The sequence below is a fragment of the Propithecus coquereli genome, unplaced genomic scaffold, assembly GCF_000956105.1.
Source record: "Propithecus coquereli isolate 6110/MARCELLA unplaced genomic scaffold, Pcoq_1.0 Scaffold314, whole genome shotgun sequence".
NCBI lineage: Eukaryota > Metazoa > Chordata > Mammalia > Primates > Indriidae > Propithecus > Propithecus coquereli.
In genome coordinates, this window is record NW_012148775.1 from 113,565 (window position 1) to 133,935 (window position 20,371).

The 20,371-nt window shown below is 48.0% G+C and overlaps 1 protein-coding gene across 1 annotated transcript in view; it reads right to left on the reverse strand.

Annotated features, from left to right (window-relative positions):
* Positions 1 to 20,371, reverse strand: part of KSR2 (kinase suppressor of ras 2) — a 360,941-nt gene that overhangs the window by 1,733 nt on the left and 338,837 nt on the right. The window contains 4 exon segments of the mRNA XM_012650173.1: positions 447 to 576; positions 5,463 to 5,594; positions 10,998 to 11,131; positions 12,067 to 12,163. Coding sequence (XP_012505627.1) covers positions 447 to 576; positions 5,463 to 5,594; positions 10,998 to 11,131; positions 12,067 to 12,163 — 493 coding nt within the window.

Below are 20,371 nucleotides of genomic sequence, written 5' to 3' on the forward strand. Positions count from 1 at the left end.
TCAGGCTTCTCTGTTTCTATATGTCTTTAAAAAATTTTTTTGTAACTTTCATCCTCTATGGGATGATGTCTGTATATCTTGTTATGAGTTGGAAAATGTCTTAAAATTATTATATAGATGCAAATAAAATTAGAACCATTAACGTTTGTGATGTTTTAATGAATATCTTTTAAAAATACCAGAAAAAGAAGGATCCATTGCTTCTCCCTGACTCAGTAATGCACTGTTAGGAAAAACCTGGCCAAGTGTTATGGTGCCCCTGGTGGCAGATACTAGGAATTGCAGGCATAGTGCAGCAGCCTTGCCTTCTAAGCTTCAAATCACTACCTGACAGTGCGTGCTTTTTGGATCGCCCTCTGGGAAAGCATTTGTAACCCTAACACACAGTAAAAAGAAGGCCCAGGACTGTATCTGCTTCTCCCCTTGTTCCCCAGGCCAGGACTTACCGAGATTTCTTTTCCCATGCCAATCTGGCTGAGATTGGGTTTCATGCCTGTGCCCATCTGCCAGATTATTGCCTCTGCTGGTTGGGTCTTGAAAGGCCACTCCCTGGCGTGGAGCTCATACCAGATTGTGCTGTTGGCAGATGTTGTTAAAGGCGTGTTGGTGTGGTATGTCACTTGAGACTCTATACCCCCTCATCCACACAAGCACACACACCCTGCCTCCTGGCGACCATCTCCCTCCCCAGTGTCTTCCTCTTGGGGTTGGTATTTTGCCACTCGAGACACACTAAAAGCTTCGTAATGTCTTAGAAGTCATGATCATCCCAGGATAACTTCTATTAAATAGTTTAATGCAGTTAGGATCCCTGACCCAATATCTGTAATTCTAAGAAATCATTGCAAGTAAATAATTAAGTATACAAACAAAAATTCATTTATAAGGATGTTCCCTACAGCATTATATATAATATTTTAAAAAGTAGAAATGACACACTTGTTCAATAACAGGAACTGGTTGCCTGTATTATGGTAAATCCATAAAATGAAATGGAATACTCTAGTATTATTAAACCATTTCAAAGAAGTTTTGCTGACATAAAAAACATTCCATATATAATTTTAAGCGAAAAAAGCACGGTACAAGACTGTCTATAAGGTATATTGTTGCTCTTTTAAAAACAATTACATATGTATGGACAAGAGAATATAGTAAAAACATAGCAAAATGTTAAAAGTGGCTAAGTCTGGGTGATAGGATTTTTTTTCTTTCATATTTGTTTTTTCTAAGTATGGACCATCCCGTGGAATGGTGGAAAGAGAAAAAAAGAAAAGATTTGAGAGTCATACTGCCTTGGGTTCAAGCCCTGACTCTATTCCATTCCCTGCCAGTAGTGTAGTAGGATAGGTCTCCTGGGGAGGTCACTTCACTTCTCTGAGTGTAGATTCCCTTACCTGTGAAATGAGAGTGATCACGATGCCACCGTGGAAGAATGTTTGTATGGGACTCTGAATGCCAGAGCAACATGATGCTAAAGCTGTTCTAGAGGGATTTGCTATGTCATCGTCTGTTTCATAAATCATGACGTTGTAATGAAGGAAGGAAGGATTGCTCCAGTGGGTAGCACATGGCCACGGATGGGGCGATGGCCCGGGTGGTGTATCCGTGAAGCTATGAGGCACGGACAGCAATGAGGAACAAGCTGGACCATGGGGACAGATCTCAGTGTCCTGAGCACAAGATTCCCCAACTCAGGAAATATCTGAAACAATCCTAGGAAATGATGTTTCCTTCACTCTAAGATACTTCATATAAATGTGTTTTAAAGAACACGAGGCATTCCATTATCTTCTTTACTGATGTGTCAAACCAGCTATTCCTAGGGTTTCACTTCTCAGCATCTTCTTTCTACCTGACAACCCCCTATCTCTGGCTTGGGGATAGTGGGTGGTGACGCTCAGGTAGAAAGATATTGAGTTGGATGGTCAGGAAGTTCTCAAGAGAAGTTGCTAGATGATTATAGTTCCCATGATGAACAATAACGCTCATTGAGTTTTTACTCTGAGATAGACACTATTCTAAGTCCTTTGTTGGGGGAAACGTACTAAGCTTGACTTTTTATTGTGATGCTTGGACCACTCGGGAGCTTGCTGGTGTTGGAGGGACTGCCACTCCCAGGGCCCGCCAATTCCTCAAGTTAGTGAAGGACTCACCTGTGAGCGTGTCTTTCAAATTCAGACCAAGTAATCCAGAGCCCGCACCCCCAATCCCCCCAATCCCCTCCTTTATTGGACTTTCAAACTCAGGGCCAATATTCCCCATCCCTATGCCCCAGAGCTGCTGAAATGATTCGAACGTTGTAAGCCTGCTTCCCCTGCCTCCCAAACAACCCCGGTGCTGTCCCATGTGGCCACTGCATGGTGTGGCATGTACCTTCCTTTGGGAACTGTGAGTAATAAACTGTCTTTTCAATGGCGGCTGTCTCCTGATCTATTGGCCCTACTATACCTGAATAATAATAAAATCTACATTTAAAAACACGAAGCATTATTAATTATCACAGAGCAAATAAGAGGTGCAGCTAGAAGTTGAATTCAGTCTAACTCCAGAATCGTGCCATTGACCAATGCACTATCCAGGGAAGCTTCTACTCCATCCTATTCGAGAGTCCTTTGTAATCAGGGAAGTGAACACTTTGGGGGTGCAACCTTGCAGTTGATGGCCAGAGTCTGGTGAAGGAGGCGCAGACAGACTCACGTGAAAGGGGAAAGGATGTCTTTCATCTCTTCCCTGTGCTGGGTGCCTTATTGATATTTTCTCACTTAATGCTTAGAACACCTCGATTGTTTTATTGTCTTTGATTTACAGTTGAGAGAAACAGGGCTTTGAGTGGTGACATGACTCCCAAGTCCATTGGGGCTCCAAGGTTAAAAGCTCCAACTCTGGGGTTAGGATGTTCCAGGTTCAAATCTCAGTGTCACCATCAATTACCATAAGGCACATCACTGGGCCATCTGGAGCCTCAGTTTTCTCACCTGTCAATTGGGAGCAACATGGTATCTGCTTCAAAGGATGCTTATAAAGATTCCATGAGACAGTGCACATAAAACACTTAACACGGTGCTCAATGCACTTTTAAAAGTTCATTTTTGTTCTAAGTCATTCCCAAGCATGAGGTTCCCAAGCAACAAGATGCACCTAATCGGCAGGAAACCCAGAGCGCCAGGTCCTTCGGAATGCAGCGGAGTCAGAAATAAAAGCCTCATTAAAACTTCCTTTCAAATCCAACTTTCAAGAGAAACTCACTTTAAGGAAAAAAAATTGCCATGAAGATGAAAACTCCAGCAGAAAACCAATTACTTACTTTGGTACATTTTGCTAAATTTACGCTAAAAGATACCAACTTAAATATTGCAATTTAGTCTCAGATAACAATATCTAACCAGATAAACATTTGGGCATAAACTAATCAGGGCAAGTGACAGCCTTTAAAAGGGCCCAAGTAACAGATGTGGAGATCTCTGATCTTCCAGAAAACACCCCCTCGGGGGTTTACGGTGAGGACGCGGTAGGGGTACTTTTCGAAGCAAGTCTAATCGCGCTCATCTGCAAGCCTGAAACTTCCCCAGACAACTTCCCCAGCGTTCTCGCCCAGCCCTTGCAACCACGTCATGGACAAGGTAAGGCGAGGATTAGCGCGGCCCTGTGGGGCACAGAAACACGAAGCCTTCCTGGCTGCGCCTTTGCACGGATGCTGCTCTGCGTCTTGGACTCTTCTCCTTCCACACTTCCAAGGATATCTCATTGTCTCTTGTAGCTGTAGTTACTATCTACTGCTGAAAAGTCCTAAACTCTTTTCTAAACTAGATGTGTACATTCGGCTGCCTTCTAGGTGGTTCCATGGGTGATCTGCAAGGGAGCTCAAACTCCCTGCGTCCAAAGCTGACCTCTTTGCCTTTCCGGCATATCCTAACCCTGTTCCACCTCCAGGGTCTCTACCTTGGTGAATGACGCCACTGTCCACCCAGCTGCTTAAGGCAGATTATCTGGGCATCACCCACACCCGATCCACCATCAAGCTCTATGGTTTCCACCTCGTAAACACTTCTCATGTTCAATCTCAGCTCTGATTCGGTGAAGGCTGCCAGCATCTCTCTGTGGATTGGTCACCCAGCCCCAATCTCATCCTTTTCCAGTCCATTCTATACACAGCTCCCAGAGTGATTTAACTGAACTAAAACTCAAATTAGGATTATGTCACTCCCCTTGCTTAATAACCATCAATGGCTCCCTAGTGCCCTGAAGATGAAATGAAAACTCCTTAACTGAGCCTTTAAGTCACTGCAGGTGTGACTTTGCTTTTCTCTCTCATCTCTCATCTCATCACCCCCTGCCGCATTGTTCTCCTGAGTCTCCATCCACCAGCCCCCTTTCCTTCCCCCTCACCCATATTCCTCTGTTCTGGGCAACTTCTCTTTTACTTTTGTGCCTTTTCACACATTCTTTCTATCTGGAACACCTCGCCCTGCCCTTGTATTCGAGCTTTAACTTAGGCTCAGAGTTACTTCCTCAGGGAAGCCCTCCCTGACCTCCCAGGTGGATTTGGTTCCTCTTTTACCCCCATAGTCCTGTGTTGTCCTCAGTGTAGCATTTATCATACTTCCCAAAAGCTGTTTCCTTGTTTGTCTTGCACTAGACAAGATAGAGTAGGGGACTGCAGTGGTTTCAAAACATGACCACACATTCTTTGATATTCCTTCATGTATAAGGTGGAGCCTAATTCTCCTCCCCTTGAGTGTGGGCTGGATTTAGCAACTTTCTTTCAACAAATAGAAGATGGTAGCAGCGATGCTACATAATTTCTGAAATAAGGTCATAAATGGCAATGAAGCTTCTAGCTGCCATGTTGTGAGGTCCCTCAAGCAGCCTCTATCTAGGCCCATGGGGTAAGGAACTGAGGCCTCCTTCCAACAGCCATGAGAGCGGCCACCATGGAAGTGGATCCCCGGCCCATTGAGCCTTCAGGTGAGACCGCAGCCCTGGCTGACATCTTGCCTGCAACCTCGTGAGAGACCCTGAGCCAGCTCAGAACCACTTGGCTGAGCCACTCCCAAATTCCTGACCACAGAAACTTGAGATAAGAAACGTTGTTTTAAGCTGTTAGTTTTCGAGTAATTTGTTATGCAGCGATAGCTAACAAATACAAGATGGAATCTCGTATCCCCAGCACCTGCTACAGGCCCAGCACATAGTGACCACGCAGTAAATAGCTACTGAATGAATCGATGAGTCAGGTAACTTGTCCTGGCCACATAACCAGTTAGAAAACAGGCATGTAGATTTGTTAGGGCCATTCTTTCTCCTATATCTCACTTTCATCCCCCCAATCTCAAACCGAAATCCAGAACCTTCCCCCTGAAGACAGGTGCCCTGGCCCTTCCAAGAGCACTGAAGAAAGTTGGGGCAGTGCCCCTCTACCCAGGCTGTGAGTCTCAAAGGCCAGGGTGGGGCCCACCTACCCGAGTGCAAACACGTCAGAGTGCTTGGAGAACGGGAGCTTATCTTCCTCTGTGTCTGGGGACAGCTGGCGGATGATCTCCGGCGCCAGGTGGCACAGCCAGCCATTCTGGATGCGCAATTTGTCCTCCCGCCTGGAGAAGCAAAGCACAGAATGAGCTCCATTTCACAGTCCAGGGAGGACCAATCCCCCTAGCACGGCCCCAAGTCCCTGGAACCACCTCTGCTGGCTTTCTTGTCCTGCCCTCCTCCCCCCCATTGGGCACTGTCCGCCCTTCCTCTAAGTGAGGCTGAGAGCCAGCGAGAGGGGCAGGGAAGGCTGGTCTGGACAGACACTCAACACCCCAACCATCGCCGGGTCCCACTGCCTCTGAGGCACCCCCCGTCCATCTTCATTCAACAGAGACAGTCGATTCTTGTTATTCATGGCAGTCATGTTCTCTGAAGTCACTGGATCAGTGAATACTGAATTAGTGAATACTGAATTAGTGAATACCGAATCATTGCTCCTAGGGGAAATCTGTACACAGGCACACACATCTTACATAGGTTATAATCTTAACTCTTAGAAACAGCTTATCCTGGCAGATTCTGTTTTGTTTTACAAAATCAAAAATGGGGTTCAGAGTGGTAAGTGACTTGCCTGAGGCAGCCCCACTAACAGGTGCCAGAGTTGGGATTTGAACCCCATGCAATGGCCCTGGAGCTGGCTCTTCTTACACTGCCCTGGTTGAGAAACACTGTTTGAACTTATATAAAATAAGGAAATGGTCCAATATCAGTGTCTGAGCATGAGTAACACACAACTCGCTCCTGTATTCTACCCAAAGGACGCAATACCACACATCCTCTGCTAGAAAATGCAACTCAACCGCACTAGCAAACTCTTGAGCTGGCAGAGTCGAACGAGTTCTTGCTTCTAGAATCAGGGACACCCGCAGAGGTTTAAGGACCCATCTGTTGCTTACGAGCTGTGGGACCTTGAGCAGACTTGGGTCTCCATTTTCCCATTTAAGAAATGGGCACGCTGATTTTTATTTCACACGGATGTTGCAAGGACTGAAACGAGACAGTGCCCGGCGCAGGGCTGTGTCAGCTGCCAGGGTATGATGATTGGACATGATTATCACATATGTATTTTATCTCGAGGACTCAGAAATGGAGTTGAGACTACAGCCCAAAGAAAGACCATCCTCCAGGAAGAAGCCCTTGGCATGGGCCAGCCAACATGGTCCCGCAATGACTGGGCCATCGGGGCTGGGCTGGGCTGGTGGCGCTGCTGCCAACAGGGAAAGCTTCTTGGTCCCCATCTCTTTCAAACACTCTCGCCGCCTCTTCCCGACATGCAGGGGCAGTAGAGGACTGGCACCTCGAAGCTGGGGCAGGAGGATGTGTGGCAGCCACATAATAACCATCATCGTGAGGTGGGTGTGGGCACAGGCCTGGGGGTTGGCCAGGAGTCAGGCCTGGCACAGACACCCCAGCGCATCCCGTTCCCATGGCGATGAGCCCACTGGTGACAAACCCAGATCATCTTCATTATGGTTATTATGATTAATAACAGGCTGCGGGCAGCCGGCACGATGGCGCTGGCATCTTAAATGACGCCTTTTCTCGATGATGGCAGAACAGCTGTACGCTGGGGTCCGCATGGATCTGCAGAACATGCCCACTTCACTGGGCTGCCCTATCTCTGTGCCCTGGGCCGGGCGAGTCTCCCTGCTACTGGGTACCAAGAGCTGTCAACAGCCCAAGCTCTAACTGAGGGGAGGGCAGGAAGGCAAGTCACTCCTCTGAGCACCTACTGTTTGCCCTATTGCCCATCCCACTTAATCCTCATACGCCCACAATTGAAAGGTTATCTCCTTCTCTACGGATGAGGAAACAGGCTCAAAACGTGTAAGTGACCTGTCCAAAGTTGCAGAGGTGAGATCTGTTTGATCACAAGCCTTTAAAACTCCAGAGACTAGATACCTCACCACAATGCTACATGAATTCCTAGACAAATAGCACCACTAAAGAGCAAAGCCCTAAACTAAGCCTCTCTCATCTCTGTCCCATTTAATCTTCAACATGCGCTTATGAGGTGGGTCCTATTAGTCCTTACCCCATCCCCATTTTACAGGTGAGGAAACTGAGGCTCAGAAAGTCAGATGTATGCAAAATAAGAATAAGTTGCTGTCATCTGTCTCACGGTGTTATAGACCGAATTGAGTCTCCCGCCAAATTTATGATGTTGGAGCCCTCACCTCCAATGTGACTGTATTTAGAGATAGAAAATTCAGGGAGGTAAATGAGATTAAATGAGGTCACAGTCTGGGGCCCTGATTGAATAGGACTGGTGTCCTTATAGGAAGATGAAAGACATCAGAAATCTCTCTCTCTCTGCGAGTGCACAGACGAGGCAAGCACATAGCCAGAAGGCGGCCGTCTACCAACCAGGAAGAGAGCCCTCACCAGAAACTGACTTCGCCGCACCTTGATCTTGGACTTCAGCCTTCAGAATTATGAGAAGCTAAAGGTCTGTTGTTTAAGCCACTGTGTGTGGCATTTTGTCACAGCAGCCCAAGCAGACTAATACACGCGGTAAGCACTCCCTAAATATTTGCTGACTGGCTGAGTGGATAAGGAATGAGGGAGCTTCCTGGCCTATTGCGTGAGAGTTGATTTAGCCTGATTCCTGCAATGCCTGCAGCCTGGTCAGCTCCCCATCTCTCTCTACTCCTACAATCCAGCCCCCAGGCTGCCAATCAGGGCCATAGGCACCTGTGTTCAAGGGGTGTCTCCTGGTCTCTGGCTGCTGCATTGGGGGCTCCAGTCTGCACTTGGGGCACTTACTGCCTGGAGATGCCTATTCACAAACAGGTGGCAGGAAACCATGACCCGAACCCCTGCAGGGGACCCTGTGGAGCCCCACAGCAGCCCCAGAGGTAAATACTGGGGCAAATCTACTAAATGGGAAAGGTCCTAGGACCCATGGGACACCCTGAGAGTTCCGCCTTCCTGTCATGGTTCCCATCATGGCTTTGGGATTGTGGTAGAGGAAAGATGGCCACAGCCTTTGATGTCCCTCCGACTGAGAGGCGGAGTTTAATTCTGCTCCCCTCAAATCTGCACTGGCCTTAAGTGACCTGCTGGCCAATAGGATGTGCCAGAAGGGATGTTCTAGATGATTCGAAGGTAGGTCGTTAGAAGCTAGATGATTAGAAGGTTTGTAACTTCTGCCTAGGTCTTGGGCACACTCACTCTGGGTAATCAGCCCCCAGTCTGATTACCCTGAGACTGCCATGGTGTGAGGAAGCTCAATGCAGCCATGCAGAGAGGCTGGATGGGGAGGGGAAAGGAGGGGGTGGGGCAGAGGCCCCATCAGCCCCCCAGCTGTTCCAGCCAGCCCAACCCAGATGTGTGAATGGGGAAGACTTCAGTTGGGTCCAACATCAGCCCCCATCCGACTACACCTGCAGGACAGCCTGAGCACAAAAGCTCGACTGAGCCCATTCAATGCACAGAACCCTGAGGGATAACAAAAACTTGGTTTAAGCCACAAAGTTTTGAGACGGTTTGTTACACAGCAATACATAACCTGAACAGGGATAAAAGCACAGGAAGTCACAGATGGCTACTTGTGGGTAGCAAGAAGTGTGGATTTCTTGTTGGGAGTTGTTGGTGGGTGAGGGCTCTCTGGCCTCTCCTGACACTTACTGGGTCTGTGTTGACACCCAGGCTGGGGCAGGGCTGGGGTGGGGGTGCTGTCTGCACAGGGACGCCAGAAGTCACCTTGCCTTGAACTTGGTTGACCTTCCTTCAGGGCTGACACTGGGTCTCTATGAATGAGCTAAAGGACAGAAAGCCCAAGGCATTCCTTCCCACTTCCTGTTCTTCCTCTTCTCCTTGTGGCTTTAGAAGACCAAGAGTATAAGGGGAGAAAATTAGAGGCCTCCCTCCCCTTTCCCCCACTGGCAAGGAGAAAGGGAGAGAGTGTAGACATGCCACAAAGCGGGCAGGAACACGGTTCTGTAAAGAGCCCTGAACCAGGTTAAAGAAAACACCTGCTGGGCTTCATTTTGTCTCGATGCAAACACTTGGGTTCCCAGTGAAGTCACAAATTGCTTCCTCACCCTTAGCCTGGGACACTGGGAAACAAGGGAATGTGTCATTCCCTACCAGGAAACCAGGAACCAACTGCTGCTGGAATGAATCAGAGGGAGAAAGAAAGGATCCTACCCAATCTCACCCTCCTGGCTTCTTGGGTTCTGACTTGAGGGTCTCTCTCCATGGATCTATTGATCTGTTTATTTACTGCCTACTTATTTTCTTATCCCAGGGCACTATAGATAGTTTTGGAGAGGGTGGTAAATCCTTTTTGAGTGGAGTGGAATCTGAAAGAGAAACCTAAGCTCCTGTGTGTTACTGCACCCCACAGAAAACAGCCACGTGAAGTTTTGCCAAATTTCGAATGGTCTTAGCTTCAAGGTATTACATAGTGTGAACAAAATTCATTTTGGGGTGGTGGACCTCAAAAGCTCAGCGGTTCTCCAAAGCAACTAAAATGGCAGTAAAATGAAAGAAACCATGGGGCTGTCTTTCTGGAGAGACACACCATTCATTAAAAGATGTGTGATTACGAAAAACGCACAGGAGTTTAAAATATGAGTGTTTGTACGCTTATGTGTACACAGGCACACACTCCAAATGAAAAGTCACAAGGGTAGCCTTTCTGAATTATGGGTTGTTTATTTGGGATCAAGCTGTTTTTCGCATGGTCAACCCAATGTGGCTTGCTCTAGGGTAAGCAGTGGATGAGAGTTAATTACTTAATGCTGGTTAATGATTCTCCTGGGTGATACTGGGAGGTATATGCAAATGAATACTAATTACAACAACTCCCGCTGCAGCAACTGTTTGTTGAGCATTTGATGTGCGCGGGGTACCGTGTGCGATGCCTGGATGTGTGTTATCTCGTTTTATCCTCACAAGACCCCTCTGCGGTAGGCATCGCCATACCCACCGCTTTTCTTGCAGGCAAGAAATCTAAAGTTTGGAGAAGTTGTTCGACTTGATTAAAGTCACAGTTAATAAGTGGCAGAGCCTTGCTGGGCCCCAGGTGGGTCTGACTTGAAATCCTTCGCTCTTAACTGTACGCTTACGGTACTAAAATTAATTCAATCCTAAGAAAACTCCGAGCAAGGGCTCTTGGGTGATCCCAACTCGCGGGTGAGTACTTGGGATGAGAGGAAAGCCCTCCAGTTAAATTCAAGTGCAGGGGCTTTGCGGGATTTGGGGATGCGGGATTTGGGGATGCGGGATTTGGGGATGCTCTGTGCCCAATCACACGCGCTCAAAGGTAGGATGGGTGAGTGGGTTGCTGGTCCCAGGGGAAATCAGAGCATGCCCTTGGCATCCATCACCAGCAGAGCAGCCTAGCCACTCAGCCCAGTGACCTCAGGCCCAACCCTGAGTCTCCAAGTCCCTAAAGCCAGTTGGGGTGACTCCCTCACCCCACCATCAATGGTCAAGAACCTCCTTCCACCTCTCACCTGCCAGCCTGCAGCACCCCAGAAATGCTGAAGAGCCCAAAGTCGGTGATGACCACTTTGCCATTGTCGTAGAAGACGTTCTTTGATTTGAGGTCCTTGTGAAGGATTCCCTTGGCGTGGAGGTAGCCCATGCCCTGCAAGAAGCAAGGAGACAGGGAGTCGTCAGAGAAAACCTAAGTGCTGCTGCCACCCCAGCTCGGGCTCACGCTCCTTGTCTTGCAGACTGGCCTCCCCGGCGAGACCACACTCAACAGCAGCAGAGTGGGAGGTGGGGATGGGAGAAGGCAGGGCCCTCAACCCGCAATCCACCACCACCCTCAGCCCCTGCAAAGCCATCTCCATCTGCTTCCTGAAGAAGAAACAAAAGAAGTCCCTGGAGAAAGGAATTCCATTAACCATCTTCCTACACTTCCCCTTTAAAGGTGACTCCCTCTCTGCAAGAGACTCATTCCTTAGATCCAAACCATCGAGGTCCTCAAGAGATGTTGCACGACTTGACGATCAAGAACACAGAGGGGAGCCTGCTGGCGTTCTAGTTCAAGGGCAAACGTTTAGAGCTGTGCCTTTGTGAGCAGTCACCTCTTTTACTTCTTCTCACAGCTCAGCTCTCACACTTCAATGGGAAATAAACGCTTGAGTACAACTGACTAATAAGGCACCTGCCAGAGAACACAGGATGTTCCTGTTTGTTTTAATCCAAAACAACACCCAACGATCTGAGTTTCCCCAGCAGCGGTGGAGAGAGATGGCTTGCACTCGTGGGAATTCAAGGACTAGAGGGACAAGGGATCCTAACCAAGAGATGTGGCCCTTGGTCCTTGCACGTGTCCAAGCACCACGGTGAGGAGGCACAGGTGGAAACCAAGCCTTGGCAGACCGTTCGAAATGGTGGTGTCTACGCAGAATTCTTACACACGGACTGGGATTTTTCAGACCAAGTCTAATTTCTCTTAAGTCCAGACTGGCAGTCTGGAACCAAACCATGAGTCTTGGGAGCCCTGTAAGGCTTTCTCAGGAGGGGGCAGGGTCTTTCTGAGGTGTAGGTAGGAGACCCCCACGCCTACGGTACCTTCACAATTTCTTGGGCGATCTGCCTGGTTTTGTTGACATCCAAGACGATCTTGGCGTCCCTCACCACCGAATAGAGCGTCCGTCCCTTGCAGAGGCTGAAAAGCAAAAGGATAGGATAAATTACTGGCAGGTGTTCAGAAGAAGGTGACCCACGATAGTTAAGAGAAGTGACAATCTGGTGGACACGTCACTATTGTGTCTATGGGATAAGAGGCCTGGGCCTCAACCTCCGATCTGGTTCTGGGATGGAGACTCAGGAGGAAGTTCTTACAGATTCTCTAGAAACTCTGCCAGCAGGTTGGCACACAGGGACACCTGCAGAATCTAGCCCAGTCCAGAAACGGGTGTGCCACGTCCAGTCTGTTTATTCATAGACTCACAGGTAGAAAGTAGCACATAAACTGACAACTTCTGGGTCCTCAGACGCCACTCGGCCATTTGTGTCGGCTGCACTCACTCGCCTGGCGTCACCGGTGTGCGGGGACGGCGAAGAAAGACCAGCAAAACGTCGGCTGATGTGTACTAAGCATCATCGGCAAAGGATGCAGTCAATTCGTTAGCCGGGGGGTGCGTAAACACCAACAGTATTGTCCAGAAACCGGATGCCTGTCTGGATACAGGGTTTTTCAAACTATTTTCAGCTTCATCGAGTTCGTTTTGAGGACCAGTGATTTAAGACGAGTGACAGCATGAGAAGGGCGTTATGCACCGAAAGTAACACCTTCTCGTTCAGTCGCCCGAATGCTCACCTGCTCTGCTCGTCTGTAGTGAGCCCCATTCGCGGCACAATTCCCGGCACACACAGAGCGGGCGCCCAGACACAGTCACCGAACGAACAAGTGAATGAATGAGTAAGGGAATGAATGCATGCCAGATCTGCCGCCGTAGCCTCCCCAGTTCCCCCAGCACCGTGACTGGCTCACGGTATCCGATGTTGGCCGAAAGAAGAAAGCACGTCGTCACGAAAAGTAATTTTCCGTCTACATCAAAATCACAGCTTGAATCGTTTCCCTTTTAATCCGTGATGTTGTTGTGAAAATAATTCTAGGCAATGTATTCATTCATCTGGCATCTATCAAGACCTGTTGTGCATTAGACTTTGCAGAGATCGTACTTCTTGGGCTTGAAGAACGAACCCGGGCATCAGAGAGCTCTCGGTACGAATTCCACCACCGCTCCTTACTTACACGTGACTTTAGGTGGGTTACTTAACCTTCAGGTGGGTCGCTCATCTATCAAAGAACACTATTACAAATAATACTTACCTTGTAGTTTAGTATGAAGATTGAACAAGATAAAGAGTTCGATACAGTGCTTGACACCCGGTGGGAGCTACAGCACAGTGGGGAGGCACACGAGGATCTAGACTTCAGACTCTCTATGGGGTTAGGATCCTGATCTGTCATTTAGTGGCTGTGTGACCCCGGGCAGGCGAGTTAACCTCTCTGAGCCTCGGTTTTATAATCTGTAAAATGGGGCCAACAGTTCCTGCCTTACAGGGTTATTAGGAGAATCACATCGAATCAGGGGTGTGAAGGTGTAGACACTTCTCCATGCCTAACACATAGCTAAGTCCTCATCACCTGCTGGCCATTATGAGAGGTAGTAATTGAGCAATAACACGGTGAACAGAGACACACACGCTTGTGCAAATATGTATCAATGATATATTCATACACATAACACAACTGTCCACCCACCCATCCGTATACCCATCTGAAATGCCATCGATAACCACCTGTGTTCTTTGACTAGCATTCATTTCTTCACCTGCTCAAGGTGAGATGCGCAGGGTAGCTGACTCACAGGGAGTCTGATTCACCTGTCCCAGGTCGCCCAGCAAGTGGGCACAAGGTGGCCCGTGATGACTCAAGACTGTCCTCCCCACCCCACTTTGCCGGCCCAGGCAGTGTGTTTGCTGAAGCTGCCCAGGAGAGGTGGAGGAGGGGTGGGTTGAGCAGCCAATTAATCCATATTGACATTTAAATCTCCGAGACCGTGGGTGGATTCCCTCCCCTGGATACTTTGTTCTTGAACAGCCACCTACACTCATTACAGACCAGAGCCCAGAAAACACCCTCCCCGCTGCAGAAGGCACAGCAAATCATCGCAACTGGCTCCGAGACTCCCAGAGTCTGCCGCTTTGGGCAACGGCAGGAAAGTCGCAAGCTCCAAATTTCCACCCCTTGTCTCCTTTCCCTGCCTACATCCACCTTCCCAGCAGCAGCTCCTAAAGTCCTTGCTTTTCTTGCTACCCTATGGCCTCTGGAGCAGCTGGACGGACGGCCACTGCCTGGGAGAATAGAAATTGGTGCGGCCAGTTTGGCACATCTACTAAAGCAAAATATGCAAATAACCCACGGCCATCAATTTCTTCCCCAAGTACGTACCTAACAGATGTAAATACTCATATTCACCCAAAAACACGTACTAAAATGTTAACAGCAGCCCATTCATAGTAGCCACAAACTGGAACCAGCCTGCAACGGACTGAGTGTTGAATGGTGTACAGCACGAGCTGATACACGCACACGCGGTGCAATGGCCATATCGAGCTATTCAGCACACGCATTACCGCTCACACTTGCTTTTTTGGGGTGAGGACACTTGGGATCTACCCTCTCGGCAATTTTCAATTGTACAACATGTTGTTATGAACTATAGTCACTATGACATACAACAGGTCTCTTGAACCTGTTCCTCCTCGCTGGAATTTGTGTCCTGAGACCAACGGCTCCCCAATCCTCCAGCCCTCCAGCCTCTGGTGACCACCATTCTACTATTTCTGTGAGTTTAATTTTTTAGAGTCCACATATAAGTGACACCATGCAGTATTTTTGTGCCTGGCTTATTTCACGTAACATAATGTCGCCTAGGTTAATCCATGTTGCTGCAAATGACAGGATTTCCTTCTTTTTAAGGCTTAATAATATTCCATTGCATTTACATACCACGTTTTCTTTATCCATCCATCCACTGACGGACTCTCAGGTTGATTCCGTATCTTGGCTATTGTGCATAATGTTGCAATGAACATCGGGGTGCAGATACCTCTTGGACATACTGATTTTATTTCCTTTGAATATATATCCAGTAATGGAATTGCAGGAACCGGGATTTGAACCCAGGCAGTCTGGCCCTGGAGTTTATGTTCTTAGGACCTATCTTCTGCTTAACAACTTTCTCTGAGACTGTGGCACATCATAGGTGCTCAGTAAATGGTAGCTGTAACGTCACTCTCACTATCACCTAGGGTGATGAAGATTAAGGAGGCCTGCTGTCCTCGGCAGTGGAGTCAGCATGCAGGTCAGCAGAAGGTGTTTTAGTGGCTGAAGCATGTACTTAGTGCCTCTCTAGCTACCGGAGCGGTAGGTGCACACACACAGAAGCCAGCCATGGGGCAATCTGGGTTCCAAGTTGAGGGTACAGCCAGTGCAAAGGCCCTGGGGTAGGAAAAAGTGTGGCATGCTTGAGTAACATGGCAAAGGCCACATGGCTGAATTTCAAGGAACATCTCCCAGTGACTGTCCTTCTCAAGTATGTATCTTCCAAATAAAAGGCATAGCTAGTTTGGTGCAAATAATCCTAGGCTCTGCCCGATTTGAGCTCCCGAGGTGGTAGGTTTCAAAGTCTGCTGTTATTTTAAACACACTCAGGCTGTCAGAGGGACTTTCACCTCCTTCTAAGCATTCCCCACTTCTCAAAACTCACATCCCTCTTAATTGTCCTGCACTCTTTCCCCCTCCCTTGAGCAAATAAATCACCTTCCAAACGACAAGTTGCACACTCCATCAAATGCCAGCCTCGGGCAATCTCTAACTTCCAAGGTGTTCATGAATCTAACACTGAAGATATTAAACCCAGGGACTCTGGGGCTTTATAATAAAAAATGCCAGGTTAGCTTCCCATAAAAATGGGACATGCCAGAACGCAAGTGAGAGATGCCAGCTGTCTGCCACCTGCTTAACCCAATGCGTGTCCAGGAAATGAAGAGTTATGGAGTTCCATTAAGGGGGTGGTGAAGGCAGGCTCACATCCTAGCCAGACAAGAAAGATGACAGTGGCCCACCAGGCATCAGAACATGCAAAGTCGGAGCCTAATTGACCGTGAGTGCCGGGCTGGGCTTTCGCTAATGCACGCCCGCCCTGCCCTCCCCAGCCTCTGATGTTGCTGCGAAGCTCAGAGAAGTAGGGAGGTAAAATGAAGTGCAGACTCTCCTTGGTCTGACTATAATCTTCTCCCCAGAGTTGCATCTGATTTTGCTAAGAGGGCAGAGGTTGGCTGCTGTGGGCCCTCCCAGGACTGAGATATGGGGTTCTGCCCATCAGGGGCTGTTTGTCCTGCCCCTGACTGTGACTCCATGCTGCTGGGCACCTGGGTGACATTCTTCCCTCCCTGGTATGGGCTTTATTGGGAAGGAGCATGCCAAGGCTATAGGCAGCCAGCTCAGGAGGCAGGAGCCTCCAGCTCACTGCGGGAAGAACTGCAGGGAAACAGTAGCCTGGCATTCCTTTGCCTCTTGTCACACTGTGTGGTCCGGCCACTGTCCAGGACCTGCTCTTCTTGACACTGTAGAAAGACATCCCGAGACATGCTCTTCCTCAATCCTGCTGCATGTTTTCTCAGTGTCTCCTAAGAGCCAGACTTTATATTTCATTCGGTATCCTTCACGCTGCAATCATTTCACATCCGCCAACTTGTATTTATATGACTTTGCCAGATCAGCTGACTCATTTATCACTTGCTACTAGTTTTCTTCAAATGCACTGCCTTTGAAAAACGTTAGCGTATTTTAAAGGGAAACTTTCTATCATTACCGATGGAAGGCTAGAATCCCTAGCCCCCAGTAAGTGTAAAAATAAATACAACGGGCTGGGTGTGGTGGCTCACACCTGTAATCCTAGCACCCACGGAGGCCGAGGCAGGAGTACAGCTCGAGGCCAGAAGTTCGAGACCAGCCTGAGCAAGAGCAAGATCTCGTCTCTACAAAAATAGAAAAATTAGCTGGAACTGCTCTTGGAATGGCACCAGGGTGCATGGATGAATGGATGGATGGATGGCTCCTAGGATCCATCTTCTTGGGGACAAGGGTCCCATGTCCACTATAGCTGGGAAGGGCCGTTTTAGTGCCAAGGTAGGCCTTTACCTGCTATCTTAGAATATGAAATAGACCATTAGCCAAACCGAGATCCAGTTAGTAATGAAGCTTTCAGCCTCGTCCCTGTGCAAGGCACACAGGCAACCAAATGACCAGACAGACCACTGGCCCTGTCCCCAGGGCTGGATATCAAAACACTGTGCGTTCTTGTTTTGGACAGACCAGAACCAGTTTTATTTCTCAGCCGAGCAGTAAACTGAATTGCTGTTTTCAAAACTGTGTACAAATATCCCCTAATTTATATGCATTAAAAAACCCGCAGAGAGGACAGCCCCCAGGGTGTTAGCAGAGTTAACACCCAGCTACTGGGTTTAGGAGCTTTATAAGTTTTTTCTTCTTGCTGCTTATCTTTCTTCCCTAATTTTTCTCCAGTCAACACGTGTTCCTTTTGTAAATTGAGAAAAAAGGAAGAAAGGAAAAAAGCACCTCTGAGTCAGACTGAAGTGAAACCAGACACATACATTTATTCTGCAGACAGTTTGGGAAATATTGAGCTAGTGAGAACTGAAACGAGAAAGTACAGTCTGAACCAAGTTCAGATCCAAGTGGCTCAGCTTTGGAGACTCTTTGGCTGGTGCTCTGGGAGGGCAGGAAGCATTTTGGGTTCTCCTGTCTTTTGCACAGGGTTTGGCACGTTCTGGGCACACGGCAAGTGCTTGACACTTGCCAGTAAGGCCAAGAACACTCTCCCTCCAAAAACATTCAATCCCCAATGAGGAAGGCATGGTTTCCTGTTTGATTTCTAAACAATCAAACAGTACGAAGCCCACCTGGCCATGGTGTAAGAGAACACATATGGAAGAGAGGGCATGCGTAGAAACAGAATTGAGGTTGTAGACTCACTCGTGTTAGAGTTCGCTGGGTCTACTCTTTTCAAGGAAGAAATGGAGAAACCGGAACGCAGAAGTGGGATGGAATTTCCCAAGTTCCTGTTGCAAGAGGCACAGCCTGGCTGGGACCTGGGTCTGTCTGAAGCTAAACCCAATGCTTGTAGCCACAAAGCTATGTGGCCTCTTAAGAATACCAAGTGCCATTCGTGAACCTTCTCACGAGCACTCTGCTAAGGGTTTAGCATGAATTATCTCATGAAGTCGTACTCCTAACCTCAACCCGGTAAGGTGGGTGTTACGCCTATTTTGCAGATGGAGACACAGACTCAGAGAGGCAAGGTCATCTGCCAAGGTCATGCAGCTGGGATAGACAAGGCAGAACTGGCATTCTATCTTCGGTCTGTTTGACACCAGGTTCTTGTCTTAACCACTAAGCTACACAACCTCTTTGGAAGTAGAAGCACAAGGGCTAAGAGACAAAAGGGACAAGAAAACTGACATTTTCCAAGCTCCCGAGACAATCCTTGTACTTGCTATATCCTGACAAGAGCCCCAGTGGGAAACTTTCCATCTTCCCATTTCTCCAAGGAGGAATCAAAGATTCAGGAGGATGAATGACTTACCCAGGACCCTTCTCTGCCAGGACGGGGAGCAGGAGCTGGGTCCAGTTTACCCAAAGTCCCTGGGACCTCCACTGCCTCCCCCCTTCTCGCAAAGGCCTCTGGCACTCAGCTACCCCAGCACAAGCCTGGCCAGCCCATTGTCCACACTGCCCTAGGTCGGGGTTTGCAGGGAATTTGCGAGCATGCATATACGCAGGCCTGCTAGAGGCAGGTTTTTAAGACGGGGGTTGTAAACTATGCCCGTGGGCCAAATCCAGCCTAATGCCTGTTTTTGCTAAGAATGGTTCTTTACTCCTTCAAATGGTTGAAAAAAATTCAAAAGAAGAGTATTTTGTGACCTGTGAGAATTATATGAAATTCAAATTTCAGTGTTCATCATAAAGTTTGATTGGAATACAGTGAAAAAGAACCAGAATTGGGGCCAGTACGCACGGAGACAGATAAGGGCCTTATCTGCAAGCCTGTGTTACACGAGAGCGGAGACAGGCTGAGCTGCCTGCGCCACCCCCGTCAGTGAAGGGGACATGCCCCAGCCAGACACACCGTCACCCAGATGTGGGAATATTACACATGGCCCAGTCCGTCTCTTCCTCCTCTCCTACTCCCCAATTCCCTGCCCAAACCCCTACATCACACCCTAACAGTGCCCTCCCAGGCAGCCCCTGAGCACTAAATTAGCTGGACAGATGTTCATCCAAGTGAGGCAAATCCCAAATTGCTTTAGAATGTCTTCCTTACAGACCACTGGCTTGGACAGGGCCACCGGGGGGAAATGACCCAACCCACTGTCACCACGCAAAGAATCACTGTAGCCAGATCAAAAGCTACAGGCATGATACGTATCTGTGCACGCAGGTATGTACCTGTGCATGCTTGTTTCTATGGGTGCAAGTGTATGCCTGTGCCCCTCTGTGTGCACGTCTATGCACACATGAACACGTGTGTATACATGTGAGTGAATGTGTGCGTGTCCATGTGCATAAATGTAGGCACACGTGTGCATGCATATCTATGTATGTGCATTCATATGTATGTGTGTGCAGGGGGCTTTGCATTTATGTGTGTAACTATGTCTATGCATGTCTATGTTTTTTATAACTGGACTTGGGAAAAGCCACACAGGTACCATCGTGCCAAATGCAGAATTGGCCTCTCTCATCCCTCAAAAAGCACTCTGTCTGCATTTTCCCTGACCTTCCACATGCTCCAATGAGAAAATCAATTCTTTGAAAACTGGAAGTTCGGGTTGCCAGGGGCTGGGGGGAATTGGGGAAGTGGGGGAGGTGGGGATGGGGAGTGACTATTAACGGTACAGGGTTTTTCCTTGTTTTGGGAGTTTTTTTTTTTTTGAGGTGATAAAATGTTCTAAAATTAGACTTTGTTGATAGTGACACCATTTTGTAAATATATGAAAAACTACTGAATTGTACATATACTTTAAATGAATGAATTTTATGGTATATAAACTATATATCCATAAAGTTGTTTAAAAAAAAAATTGGAAGTTCATAAAAATCCCAATTCACTTCTTTCTGTTGCATTTTCTGAGGAGCCCTGGGCTGGGAAATAGGTAAAAGAAAAACAAAACAAAACAAAAAAACCCCCCTGATTTCACAGCTTTGTCAGCCAGGGAAGGAATTTCCTCCAGTTTCTATAATCCATGCCTCTGCAGGCCTGACAGCAAGGAACGT